Below are 14466 nucleotides of genomic sequence, written 5' to 3' on the forward strand. Positions count from 1 at the left end.
CTGGAAGTCAGCCTGAAGAAAACTGAGGTCCTCCATCAGCCAGCTCCCCACCATGACTACCAGCCCCCCCACATCTCCATCGGGCACACAAAACTCAAAACGGTCAACCAGTTTACCTATCTCGGCTGCACCATTTCATCAGATGCAAGGATCGACAACGAGATAGACAACAGACTCGCCAAAGCAAATAGCGCCTTTGGAAGACTACACAAAAGAGTCTGGAAAAACAACCAACTGAAAAACCTCACAAAGATAAGCGTATACAGAGCCGTTGTCATACCCACACTCCTGTTCGGCTCCGAATCATGGGTCCTCTACCGGCATTACCTACGGCTCCTAGAACGCTTCCACCAGCGTTGTCTCCGCTCCATCCTCAACATTCATTGGAGCGCTTTCATCCCTAACGTCGAAGTACTCGAGATGGCAGAGGTCGACAGCATCGAGTCCACGCTGCTGAAGATCCAGGTGCGCTGGGTGGGTCACGTCTCCAGAATGGAGGACCATCGCCTTCCCAAGATCGTGTTATATGGCGAGCTCTCCACTGGCCACCGTGACAGAGGTGCACCAAAGAAAAGGTACAAGGACTGCCTAAAGAAATCTCTTGGTGCCTGCCACATTGACCACTGCCAGTGGGCTGATATCGCCTCAAACCGTGCATCTTGGCGCCTCACAGTTTGGCGGGCAGCAACCTCCTTTGAAGAAGACCGCAGAGCCCACCTCACTGACAAAAGGCAAAGGAGGAAAAACCCAACACCCAACCCCAACCAACCAATTTTCCCCTGCAACCACTGCAACCGTGTCTGCCTGTCCCGCATCGGACTTGTCAGCCACAAACGAGCCTGCAGCTGACGTGGACATTTACCCCCTCCATAAATCTTCGTCCGCGAAGCCAAGCCAAAGAAAAGACATGACAATACATAAACATTGTGGTAACTGTCTTTTTCCACCGTGGATGCACCCCAATGCTTTCTGCAAATTGCGGTACACAGTTTAAATGGGTCACCCTCTGTGTGTTCTGCTGTTTACATTTAAAAAGTTATTACCCTAGGAGTAATAGTGACTTGGGAGTAGATTTAAGGGAATATTAAGGGAGTAAAGAAGATTTAGGAGGTGTTTGGGGGAGTTGGGAGATTAGAGAATCCTAATTGACAGTAACCTGAGAATCATTGGTTGTTAAAGAGATTCAGCTGTATTATGTTATGAAGGGGGAGATGAGGGAATGCAGACAGGAATGCTCTGTGGTGTCACGCCTGCACAAACTTACTCTTCAAATACATTTACATTCTTTATAGAGGTGGAATCTCACTCTGCAAAATTAATTCTCCTCATGCACACACTCACGGTGTTCCTGTTCCAGACAATTTGGCTGCGAGCTGAGACTTTTTAAATTTCAATGTGGTGTTTAATATTATCTAGCACTTGGATTGAGATGGGATAGAGAAAAAAGGAAAGGCTGTTTCATAGTCCATCCTGAAAATTTTCCTGCCCCCCTCCCCCAAGATTGAAGATAAATAACTCCTTGATGGTAGTGCAATTTGTCTTTCTCAATTCCCATCATTTTCAAATCCTCTGCATTTTTACCTCTCCATTTTTCTGTGCTCCCTCCAGATTCACAATCTTCTGACAATTGTACACCTTCAATTCTAGCTTCTACATCTTCTCTTTCCCTTGTTATATCGGATCTTCAGGTAACTAGAGCGTCATCTGGAAACCTCCACATTGCAAGATATGCCACTTCCTTTAAGATACTGGGGTGCTGTCGGGTAATATGTCTCTTTTTTCAAGCTTTTCATCACCTTTCCTTGTATCACCCTTTGTAACTCAGGGTCACATATTATGTTATGCTTCCATGGAGAATCTTGAGAAATTTTAGAAGGTTAAAGTTTGGATTTCCTTTTGCATTCTTGTCAACCCTTTACGAGTCCAGCTTTTAAATGTGAACTCAAAACACATAAGAATTGCTCCAAGCTGGTGAAATTCAACTGTCCCAAAGGGTGTATTGAACTATAACAATAATGTACTTACTGCATCAAGGAATAAAAATATTGAAGAAATTAATAATCAAGTTATTCATTATCCAAAATCTTAAGGAACATAGTGTAATCATCTGCTGTTTGTATTAGCAGTGTTTACATAACATTATACAATAAAACCCTTGGTATCTGGTACCTATGGAGATTGGTATGTATTTTCCGGTTGCTTGAGACTTTTATTAATGTAATCGCATTAAGAATTAACACTTTAAAAGACAAAAATACTACACTGTACTTACACTGAACAAACTTCACTTGCATGAATATAAAAACCTTAAATCATTTTAAGAACATAAGAAATAGGAGCAAGAGTAGGTCTCTTTATCATTTTCTTTATTTTAAGTCTCCTTTGAAAACATTTAACCATCGCTGCATCTGCAGGTTCCTCCACCTCCACAGAGCCGCCTGAAAGACAAACAATAACATTATAGATAATTAATCCTTCCCCACGCCCCCCCCCCCCTCCCAAGTTTACAGAGAAAGTCTCTGATCATGGTGACTCTTACTTAGCCAGGATAAAGAGACACTTTAAAAGAGTCACCTGATCGGCGAGTGGCACCACCTGCTCTTCTCCCTGGGCCACACCATTGCTTTTTACACAACTTTATTGCTGCTACGAGCAAGGCATGACTGTATGTTTGCTGCTGTATGTTTGTTCCCATCTTCACCAAAAGTTTATACGTTACTTCAGAGAACATTTACAATTTTAGACTTTTTTTTACCCTTTATTATATTATTATTTATTTTGATTTTTAACATTTATTTTCTTCTTTGCCAGTTGCTTGGGCCTTTCAGTTGCTTGAATCTCGGATACCAGGGGTTTTTACTGTATAAGGAGCCCCACCAACTTGCTCCTATCATTGTTGCTGGTGGGTGCTTCTCTTTCTTTCAGTGAACAACTGGAGGGAGCTATCTTCAGGGTCCCTGGGACTGCTGAACGAATGCGGATCCACAGATTCTTGTCATTTAGGACTTTTTTAATTAGATCCAGACAGAAAGTCACCCGATCTGGTTGGCATCTGACCAAGACTAGACCTGTTCTGTTTTATGTCCTTACCAAAGTAAAGGTACAACCATGCAAAAGGTCACGCAGGAAAAATACCCAAAAATTGTGTTAGCCCAAGTGAAGGTGAAGCTGATTGCTCTTGAAATGTATTTGCCTACCAGCATAAAACTTGAATAACAACAATTTTATGAAATCCGATATTTTGAGTTCTTAACTTACAGTTGGATTTATATTATTTTAGCGTGAGAGGTGCATGACGGAGCAGTCAGAAGCTCCCCTGTTAGTTCAGTAAGATTCCAGGTTAATTTGTAGTTCTCTGGTGGTGTGAAGTAAGATGAGAAAATGTGCAATTATCCTCCCGCAACAAATTGTTATCCATTATAATAGCACTGCTTCTCCCCCACTTCACTTTCCCCAACAATCACGAAGGTTGAAGACCTGAAACATTGATTGTTACTCTTTCCATGGATGCTACCCGACCTGCTGAGTGTTTGCAACACTTTCTGTTGCTATTTCAGATTTCTGCCATCAACAGTTCAATTTTCATTTCTTGTGTTTTAAATATATTTAAATTTCTTTTATAAACTTTAATCAATTCAGGGTTTGAAATTCCACTTACTCCACTAATAACATTTTATGTTATAAAGTTTTAAATAAGATACACTTATAAGTGCATGTATCAAGAAGAGCTTTGAAAATTAACCATTGAACTTTACCATGCCTAATTTTTTAAATCAAGCACATTAAAGTACGTCACACTGCCATACATGTCAACCCCTGTCCTCTTTTTCTTAAGCCTCTTCAAAAGAGCCCTGGAACTGGACCTTCATTAGATTTTACAAAATATTGTTCCTAAAGTAGTAGTTACCTTTTTTTTCTGTGATATTTCAGTTCAGAGCATTTATTTATTTTTGTCTTGTAGTGATTGACCTCCTGGAAGCCCTCAACATCACAAGATCTGTAAGGGGAGTGAGCAAAAGCAAAGGGTTTGATCCAGGTGTCCTGGCTTGGAAATTTCGTAAGCGTGTGCCACATCTCACCCTGCCGCGGGACTATGCCATCTACTTCCTCACTTCCATGCAGGGCTCCATCGGCTTTCACTTTGTGGCAAAACAGAGCAGGAACTCCGAGGGAGCAATCATCTCCTTCGCCTCTCCCACCATTACCAAAAAGGATGGGCATCCACTTTTACAGCTCACATCCAGCACCAGAAGCAACCAGCTCTGGCTGGATTACCGGACTGTGCACAACATGGAGCCAGCATCCATTGTCTTTCCAGGAGGAACTCCCTTTGGCAACGGGCAGTGGGGCAGGGTGGCCTTCAACTTGGAGTCTCAGAGAATAACACTTCTCATCGACTGTGAAGAAGACATTGTTTTTGAGAAGAACATGGGCGATGATGCCATCAGTCTGATTCTTCCCATTGATTTGGAGATTCACTTCTCCAGCACTGAAGGAGGAGGCAGCAAGTTCACGGTAAAATGGTGGCTCTAAGCCCTCTCTCATCTTCCTCAACAAAGTGCTGCTCCCCTGTTTGGTTAGCAGTTGATTAAAAAAAAAAGGCCATCAAGTTCACCTTCTCAATCTTCATAATAATAGAGAAATCCATATCTATCAGTCCTGCTGCAGTCCCAGACATAGAAGAGCAAACCCCAGCGGAGGGAATTTTAGGAGCCATGATTCCAAAACCACCTGTTCATTTTGACCACACTTGTCTAGCCACACAAATGGATTCCACAGTTCTGTGAAATCTGTCCAGTCAATATCCTCAAGAAGGCCCATTGTCCTTTACTCCAGTGTGATCTCTTGAACAGATCACATTTTTATTTATTTCTGCACATTGGTTGCCTTCCTGAATGGTCCTTTTGTAGTGCTTCCACAGGCATCCCAAGCATTAAGGATGCTACACGCTATCATCCTCAGGTTTATGATACACAAGGCTTGCCCGCCAATCCTTAATAACTTCACCAATAAGATTGCAACAGAGGGGACAACTCATGCTTTCGGAAGAGATGCAATCTGTAAACTATTCTCTCTGCCCCATCTGAAAGTATTGGATCACTCTCCCATCTCCTTTGAGATGCTGACATTCTTCCCCTACTTTCAAGATACTAATCCTTACCTTCTCCCCTGAAGATAGAAGCAACTTTCATCCTTCCTCTGAAGGCAGGGACACCCTTTCTGTCCCACCTTTGAAGGCATTAGCCAATTGAAGACACTAATTCACACCCCAACCTTCCCCAAAACATACATCTAATCACTCTGATGTCATTCTACCCCTCCTTTGAAGCCCCAGACTTATTCAACCTTTAGATATCTGTATCAGGAAAGAACTTAAAAATATAAAGAGAAGGAAACCTTTACAACCAGTGGTAGAGTCTAGGATGTTAGGACTTATCATGAGAAGCCTGCTCCAAGTAACCAAACTGGTTGTCTCTTGGGCAGAGATTCTCTCTGATTTTCAATTGGCTCTTTTTTACTTTTGGTTTGCTGTCTCTTGATTTTGGATAACTGTCAGACTGAGAGTCAATCCTCTTTGGGCTTGCTCTCAGCTGAAACTGGGATATCTTTCAAACTGCGGCTCTCTGTCCACTACAGGGATACTGGCAGACAGCGGAGATCTCTCCAAGTGGATTCACTCATCGTCCTTGGCACTGCGACAATCTGCCAGGTGAGAAGGGGACAGAGCTGACCTGAAATTCTGGGGTATGGGGGAAGGAGGGACACATGGGGAAGGAGGGGCACACATACAGAGAGAGGGAATGATTTGGGAGGACAGTGAGAGGGTAGGTGAGGCTGTAGATGGGATTGGGTGAGGAAAGGGAGTAGGTATAAAGAATGGGGTGTGTGTAGAGCAGGGGGAGGGCATGAGAATGAATGTACATGGGGATTGTTCAAGGCTGAGAATCCTGGGAGAGTAGATAAGGAGGGGGAATGAACCTGGGGTAGTGTGCATGGAGGGCCAGTGTGCGAGGTGGGGTAGTATGTGAGGAAGGCAGGATAATATGTAAGAGGTGTTTTGCCTTCTCCGCAACTCACAGGCTTAATTTGAAAAAAACAGCTCACAGAGCTTTCAGTGACATTGTGGCCCCAGGGGCATTGATCCTTGGAAGATATGACTCAAGTCCTACATGCTAATGCCTTCTCCCACTGCAGCTCCCACTGGAAATGTGGCCCTGGTGGGAGGAAAGCTGGAGTCTCCAACATGTTTATATTGGAATTGCACATCAAAGCTATTCCCAGACCTAAACCTCCCTTAATTGGGTCCCATTAAATGTTTCCAGGGCAAATCAAGGACAGTGATCTGCTCTGCAGCCCGAGCCACTATTCCAATCTGATCTGGAGAGTGGATAATCTTGGGGCTAATGATGCCTCCTTCCTGATCCCTGCCTGGGATTTTCTCTGGGAATGACTAGCTGGTCTATGCTGAGCTTGATGACCATTTTGTAACAGCAAAGTCTTGTATCTGTTGATCACAATAGAGAGTTAGAGAATATCTAGCATAGATCTCAGATTTATTGACAGAGTACATCACATACAACCCTGAGATTCTTTTTTCCTGTAGGTGAGGCAGAATTATCTGATGCAGGCCCTTCAGCCCATCACGCCTGTGCTGATCACCATGCATTGGACCTACCCTAACCGATTTCCTTCCTCCTGACATTCTCATCATTTCCCCCAAATTCCTCAATCACGTGCATGGCCAATTACAGTGACCAACAAACCTACCAACCCCAAAGTTTTTTGGGAGGTGGGAGGAAACCCATGCCACGCGAGCTCCAAATAGATGGCACTGGGGAGGGCAGGTTCGAACTTGGGTCACTGGCGCTGCCATGAAACTGCCCCAGGGAATAAGTATGCAGCCCTGGCTGTGGTCTGTATGTAACAAATGTGTAGATCGCTCCCAACAAGTACAACGAATGTAATTTTCAATACTCAGCATCCCCAAGAAAAGTGCAGGGACTGACTTTGACCATTGTACTGAAATTTTGTCCAACCAATTGTGAGGGATTACAGAGAATCCTTCTCAAACTTGGTTGCTCTCAGAACTTCTGCTACGTGATGATGTGTGAGGCATGATTCTGACCAACGGTCCAACATCTCAGTGCAGACTCAGGTCAAACAAGGCAGTCATTACTCCAATCCTCCTCCAGTTTTATGACTGCAATGTTGTAGCTCCCCTCTTGCTGGAGTGGAGTTCTTGTGCAAACCACAATGACCTCTGCTTCAGGTCTGAAGTCATCCCTAACTTCATCTGTGGCAAATAATAATGTATTGGTGCTCATTTGGAGGCCAAGCTCCAAGTCATCATCATCCCATTCAATGAAGCATGCAAGAGGCTGCACTTTACACTTAACATCTAGAAAGTTCTCCCCTTGCAAGATCCTGCTGCACAACACTGCCCTTTGTCAATAAGTATCCATGACAAGACGCTGGAAAATATGAACCACTGCTTGTATCAGTGGAGGCCGGCATCCATGATGAAATTTACTGCTGATTCAATGTGATCTTGGCCAATTGAGGACTCGTGGTTTGCCGGGGAGTTGTGATACTTGCCAACCTGTACACATCTGGGGGCATTGACCAATGACACTATTATCTCCAACACTCAATCTTCAAATCAGAGCAGGATTTGTGAACATCCTCTGAGGTTCAGTTACGCAGCCAGCTGAACCACATTGATTCAAGATTCACTTATCATCATTTAATAGTACAGAACATGTAGTGTTAGACAAAATGGCCTTCTGCCATTAGTGCCCCTTTCAATCAGAGAGGAAGAGAAGCACAAATGAATCCCTTCAGAAACATTGAATGTTCATGGATTCGCCTCCAGCGCTCCTGCAGCCTCTCCAGCTGCACAGACCTGCTCAATCCATAGGCAACTTGAGCTTCGGATCCAAATCTCCAACATGATCTAGAAGCCTTCAGCACCCAAGGCCCTTCAGGAGCCCTTCACGCCCTCAGCACCCTCTTGAATCCCGGTACCATGAGACAGTCTCCAGCAGCGTGCCACCTGTGTGAGCCTTTCAGCTGCTGAGCCGGTCTGCGGCTGTGGTCACTGTCCTTTATGGTAATCTTCTCTGCCTTTCTTTCACAACAGGGGAGTTCTCCCCATTTCTGGTGCCCTGCGCCAGTTCGCTGTTCTCCTGGAGTCTCCAACCTCCTCATGGCCACTGCCCAGTACAGGTGTCGCCATGATCAACATGGACTTCAATAGTTTCAGGACTTGACTTACAAACACTATTGGCTCATTTAACAGACCATTTAAAGCCTGAATGGAGCTGCTGGCATTAGGAGTGGGCAGTTGAACCCTTCAAAGCAATGCTGGGTCTCCGGTCACCCAAGCCAAATGTCCAACATCCAAAAAAAGTTGTTTAAGAGATTATCAGGGCAACAAAATAAATACTTTTTAAAAATAATTATGAATCATATTAACCAAAATATGTACAAACGTTTCTCATTAAATTTACACAGTGGTCTTTTCTCCCCTTTCCCTCCCTCCCCTCTACCCACCCCGCTCCAAAACCCATAAATATTCAACATATACAATACAATAAAACCATAAAACAATATCTTCACACAAAAGAAAATAAACAAGAAAAATGCGTCATCTATTTATTACACACTGAATCTAGTCATTAATGGGGTCTTAAAGTCCCCTTAGGGAAAATAGGTAACAATCCTGATGAGTTGTGAACATTTCTGACCCTGTTCCACTATTATGATGTTGATCTGTAAGGGCACAGAGAAACTTCAATCTCTTTATTGAGAGCACACAGTGTCCATTGGAAAGAAGAAACCATTACCAACACCTCCTGTACTACCCACCAGCCATGTTATCACTTCAGCCCCCTTTGAGACAGAGCCTGTGCATCCCAGATTGGCCTCAACAGCTACCCTGAAGCACATAGGACTGGAAACCATCATGCTTGATCCCAAAGATCTGCCTGAAGGAAAGAATATTGTGCAATACAAAGTGCTGGAGAAACTCAGCAGGTCCCACAGTCTCTACAGGAAGTAATGAGTAACCAACATAATCTGTTTAGGTTAGTAAGGAATACAGGTTAGCAAGCCTTGTGGGCCACTGTTTAAACATTGTAAGCAACAGTGATACTTAGTGATGGAAGTGATCACATAATACACAGCCAGCATGCTATACCAGGATGTTTTTACAACTGCTGTTCTAAGTATTGCCATGCAATTACAATGAACTGCCTACATTTACACAGTGCATGATCCTTGCCCTTACTGAAGAACAACTGTTCATTTACCATTATCCAAGATGAAAAGTGGCTCCAAGTAGTTAACATGCCAAGTAATTTAATGGAAGGCTGCAGGAAGAAGGTGGGTGAGTAGGACCAGCTGAATAGAGCCATCCTGGTCTCCAAGGGCTGAATGGCCACTCCATTCTAAAACATTTCTGTGATCTGAAATATTGTGAATCCCTCAATGAAAGTTCTGTGTGACCTTTACCATTTCATTTTTATTTCTGCAGAAATTTAGGGATTTGCCCTTATGCCAATTAAATAGATATTAAAATTGCTCTTTGAATGAAAGACTCCAGCCATTCTGTGAATCACTATTGCCTTTTTAAGCATTGCTTTCTATGAGAGCACAGTGAATGACCCCGAACCTGATTAAACAGTCTCTCTGTACAATTAGTAAGAGATCTCTTACCATTTACAAAGATGATTGTGGTTTTTACTGTTGAATTTGTGGCTTTGATGACTGGATTTCTATAAATATTTAAGATAATTTGGCCTGTCTTTTTCAGATTCCTTACCTTTGCCCTACTCATTGGCTGAGGAGCGTTACGCTGATTCAGATGAGGTATTTCAGTTCAATGAGGATGTCTCTGCTCATTTGATGTCCTTGTCCAACATCAGCCAGGATCGTCAGCAGCAAAATGATGCTGAAGCTCTACTTTTGACCCAGGATCTGAAACCCAGAAGCCAAGAGGACCGATTAAATAGGTTGGAGGAGATGGTGACCTCACTCAGCACAATGCTGGACATGGTCAAAGCTCGGGTAGGTGAAAGCTAGGTTCAAAGGCACGAATGGCCAACAATACAATAGTTTACACAGGCGCTGACTCACTGGCCAGAGTCACACAGGTGCTGACTCACTGGCTGGAGTTTACACAGGCACTGACTCACAGGCCGGAGTTTACACAGGCACTGACTCACTGGCCGGAGTTTACACAGGCACTGACTCACAGGTTGGAGTTTACACAGACGCTGACTCACAGGCCGGAGTTTACACAGGCGCTGACTCACTGGCTGGAGTTTACACAGGCGCTGACTCGCTGGCCGTAGTTTACACAGGCACTGACTCACAGGCCAGAATTTACACAGGCGCTGACTCACTGGCGAGAGTTTACACAGGCGCTGACTCACTGGCGAGAGTTTACACAGGCGCTGACTCAATGGCGGGAGTTTACACAGGCGCTGACTCACTGGAAGAGTGTTAGTAACACCCATCAGGATGCGGTTCGTTTAATACTGACACAGACTGGTTGGGCAAACAACTGTTGAATTTATGCTTTGGAAGCAGATGTCAGGCTCCTGGGCAATGGGTTGAAGTAAGGAAGTTATGATTATTACGATTGAAAACAATGTAAAATGGGCCACAATTCTGCCTTTTGGATACAGGGCCTGGAGTGAGTAATGAGTGTGGATGATAAAGAGTTCTGAATTCTCCAATTTTTCCTTGTGGACCTACTCTCCTTCTGTGAACCTTGTTCCAGGTGCTGAGCTTGGGTTAAACATAGTTAGGAAATGAGACCCTCTCCCCAGCTGTGCAATTTGGGGAAGGTTTTTTGATCTTGGCTCCAGGAAAGGACCTCCTTCTCTCTATCTGCGACCCCAAGTGAAAGGCTATTCAAGAAGCAATGCATCTAGCCTGTGACCTCACAGAAAAGCCAAGCTGTATCAAATGGCCCCACTATCTTCCAGCCACGGCCCCAATAAGAAGCTTCCCTTTCCAGGACTGCTGTTACCATTGCGTTTGTGATGCCTTGCTTTCTGTCCTCGTTTAGAATTCAGAGCTTCTGCAGCGGATTGAGCACCTCGAGACATGCGAATGCAGGAAATCCGTATGCTTGTGGCAGGGAAAGGAATACGAGGAGGGCCAATCCTGGGTCCTGGACCCCTGCAACACCTGTGCCTGCAACAAGGGAGAAATACAGTGCTCAAACCAGGAAGATAACCCCTTGTGTCTCAGTAAGTAGTGTACTGTGGATCGAGAAGGGAAGAGTTGCTTTGAACTCAGTCTACATGACATTTTATGGATAATATTCGCATCAAGATTATAGTATTACATAGAATACACAACAGAAATGGGCCATATAGTCCAACCATGTCATTCTAGTGTTTTGACCAAGTTCTATCAGCATTTTTGGCTGGCTCGCCAAATGTGGATGGTCGCTTTTCAACCACCTTGGTCCAGGTCCTGAGTGGTGCTCAATTCTTCAGTAAATGTATCATAAAGAATGGAGGACTCAGGTACTTAGTTTCCCCAGTACTCCTTTATTACATACAAGCTTGGTGGGAAGTTCATCACCACCTTACCCACTCCACCATCAACCCCGAAGGGGATCCAGGAACTCTCCAAACACACAATTACATCGTTTTGTATAACCCGCTGCAATTGGACTTGACCAATCCAAGAAACAATCTTCTCCCATGTGACAAGCATTACCCTATCATTATTAAGCTACACACTATTCATCTGCAAATTGCATCATTTAGGTGGCACGGTTGGTAGAGTGGTTAGTGCAACGCCCTTGCAGTGCCAGTGATTGGAACCTGGCTTCGAATCCTATGCTGTCTGTATTGGGTTTATACATTCTCACTGCCCACATGCGTTTTCCCTGTGGGCTCCAGTTTCCTCCCACCATTTGAAAAGTATCAGGGGTATAGGTTAATTGGGTGTAAATTGGGCGGCACAGACCAGTGGGCCAAAATGGCCTGATACCATGCTGTATGTGATTTGATTTTTAAAAATTAAAATTTTGAGAAACAATCATGTAATCAGGTTCCCCTTTCCTCAGCCATTGTTCTCGCACGCCAACTGAATGGGGAAACTCCAGGCTGGTGGAAACCTACAAGCTGGGCAGGGGTAGCCCACCAACAAATGACAAAACCATTATCGCATCAATCAATACTACATTTCTTGATTACATTACTTTGTTCAGGCTCTTACCTCTCTGTTCTTTATTTCCTCCTCCTTTGAATGGTTCTCTGGTCATAAAAAAAATCATCTCCTCTGTTTGCTCAAGAACTTCTGTATCTGCGAGTTCACATTTTCTTCACCCTCTGGTAAAGATGTTCTGTCTGAATGTTATATTTAATGTTAGATGACCATTCATTGTTGATGACCATTTGTATTGCTCATCCACACAAGGAGAACTATTCTAAATCTTTTCTGTTGTACTGTTTCATTATTTCTGCTACAGTTAGGTCAGCTTCTCTGCATTCCAGTCTGCCTGGCTTCCAGGATCATCCTTGTAAATCTTCTTTCCACTCTCTCCAGTCTTCTACATTCTGTCTATGATGTGGAGACCAGAACTGTACACAACACTGCAAGTGTGGTCTAACTCAGGTCTGTTACTGGTTTTCTCTAACTTCTAGACTTGTCCCTTCTTTCTCTTTGGAAATAAAAGCATAGGAAATGATAGCATCCAGTCCCTCAGGTCTGGTCTGCATTCATTAAAGTCAGATTTCAGATTTATTGTCAAAGTAGCATACATGACATCACATATATCCCTGAGATTCTTTTTCCTGTGGGCAAGGCAGAATTGCCACTTATTTGTAGTGCAACAAAACTGTATTCAACTCCCACATGTAAACAAATAAAGAAGTGCGAACAAACTGTGCAATACAGAGAGAAAATAAATCAATAACATGCAATAGTAAGAGGCCTTAAATGAGTCCCTGATTGAGTTTGTTGTTGAAGAATCTGATGGTGGAGGGGTAGCAACTGTTTCTGAACTTCATGGTGTAAGTCTTGTGGCACCTATACCTCTTCACTGATGGTAGTAGCGAGACAGAGCGTGTGCTGGGTGCGTGGATGCGGTGGTAGCATTCCCTGTGGATGTTCTCAATGCTGGGGAGTGGTTTACCTGTGACATCCTAGCTGTGTCCATGACTTTTTGCAGGGCTTTAGCTCAGGGGTATTGGTGTCCCCATACCTGACTGTGATGCAGCTGGTCAGCACACTTTCAACCACACATCTGTAAAAATATTTGTCGGGGTTTGCAATGTCATATCAAACCTCTACAAACTCTTGAGGAAGTAGCGGTGCTAATATGCTTTCTTCACAATGTTGTGACTGATGTTCCACCTCATTTGCATTTCCCTGCCCTGCCCCAACGCTTGATTTCCATAACGCAATTGAATGTTGGCTTTCAACAGTGATTTCACAAGTACACCCAGTCCCCTCTGAACATCAGCATGAAGCAGTCCCTCACTGAACAAAAGACTGCATCTTTTTTGTGCACCAGAGTGGATAAGTTCACTTTTTGCCATCAGGTGTATTCTATCTGTCATGTTCCCTCCAATTCACTAAGCTGGTATGTAACACCCTGCAGCTTCTTTACATCCTTTTCCCCACTCACAATTCCACCTATCAACAGCAAACTTGAATCGCCTGAACCAGCTCATTGATGTATATCATCGTAAAAGGGGTCAAGCTTTGTCCCTGGACTACCCATTGGCCTTAGCCTATAAGCCTGAGAAAGATTTGCTTATTTCAGTTCTTTGTTCAATAACAACTTATCAGTCCATGTCAGTATGTTGGCGCCACTGCCTGTGCTTCAATATTATTGACCATAGAACATTACAGTACAGAAATAGACTGAAACCTCTCTGAAAATCGAAATGCACCACGTCCACCTTATCTATTTTATTGGTTACATCCATGACGAACTACATCAGGTTACTGAATAAGCCAATGAAATTAAAACTACCAGATATAACATAGTAGGTAGCCTTCTCTCAGTTTTGAGTGAACCTACATCTCTCATTTGGGGCATGAGCCCATGAACCAGGCTCACTCTCCCAGTGCAGATTTTAGAGAGCCATGGACTTTGAAGGGCAGACTGCACGATCAGAGGTGGCATTTTTCAGATGAAGCATTAATCCAGATTCTGCCTTTCCTTTCAGGCCGGGATGTCAGGGAACCTGTACCCCACAACCAATTAGCTGTTCTTGTCCCTTCTCTCACTGTCTCATGCTCTGAACATTCTGCTTCATTCCTAGATCCTTGTTCTAGCAATCCATGCAAGAATGGAGGTGTCTGCCAACCTCTCACCTCTGACTCCAGGATGCAGCCTTCAGGATTTGCATGTAACTGCCCAGCAACATCCACGGGGCACTTGTGTGAAGACCGTTTGGTCCAGGTAATGACATTGTTGAAGGCCTGAAA

The 14466-nt window shown here is 43.9% G+C and overlaps 1 protein-coding gene across 1 annotated transcript in view; it reads left to right on the forward strand.

Annotated features, from left to right (window-relative positions):
* The window catches only part of kcp (kielin cysteine rich BMP regulator), a 116485-nt gene that overhangs the window by 14539 nt on the left and 87480 nt on the right, over nt 1-14466 (forward strand). The window contains exons 2-6 of the mRNA XM_069909863.1: nt 3962-4515; nt 5638-5710; nt 9815-10068; nt 11078-11261; nt 14301-14440. Coding sequence (XP_069765964.1) covers nt 3962-4515; nt 5638-5710; nt 9815-10068; nt 11078-11261; nt 14301-14440 — 1205 coding nt within the window. The remainder of the gene's footprint in view (nt 1-3961; nt 4516-5637; nt 5711-9814; nt 10069-11077; nt 11262-14300; nt 14441-14466) is intronic.

Source organism: Narcine bancroftii, chromosome 13 (genome assembly GCF_036971445.1).
Source record: "Narcine bancroftii isolate sNarBan1 chromosome 13, sNarBan1.hap1, whole genome shotgun sequence".
Lineage (NCBI taxonomy): Eukaryota > Metazoa > Chordata > Chondrichthyes > Torpediniformes > Narcinidae > Narcine > Narcine bancroftii.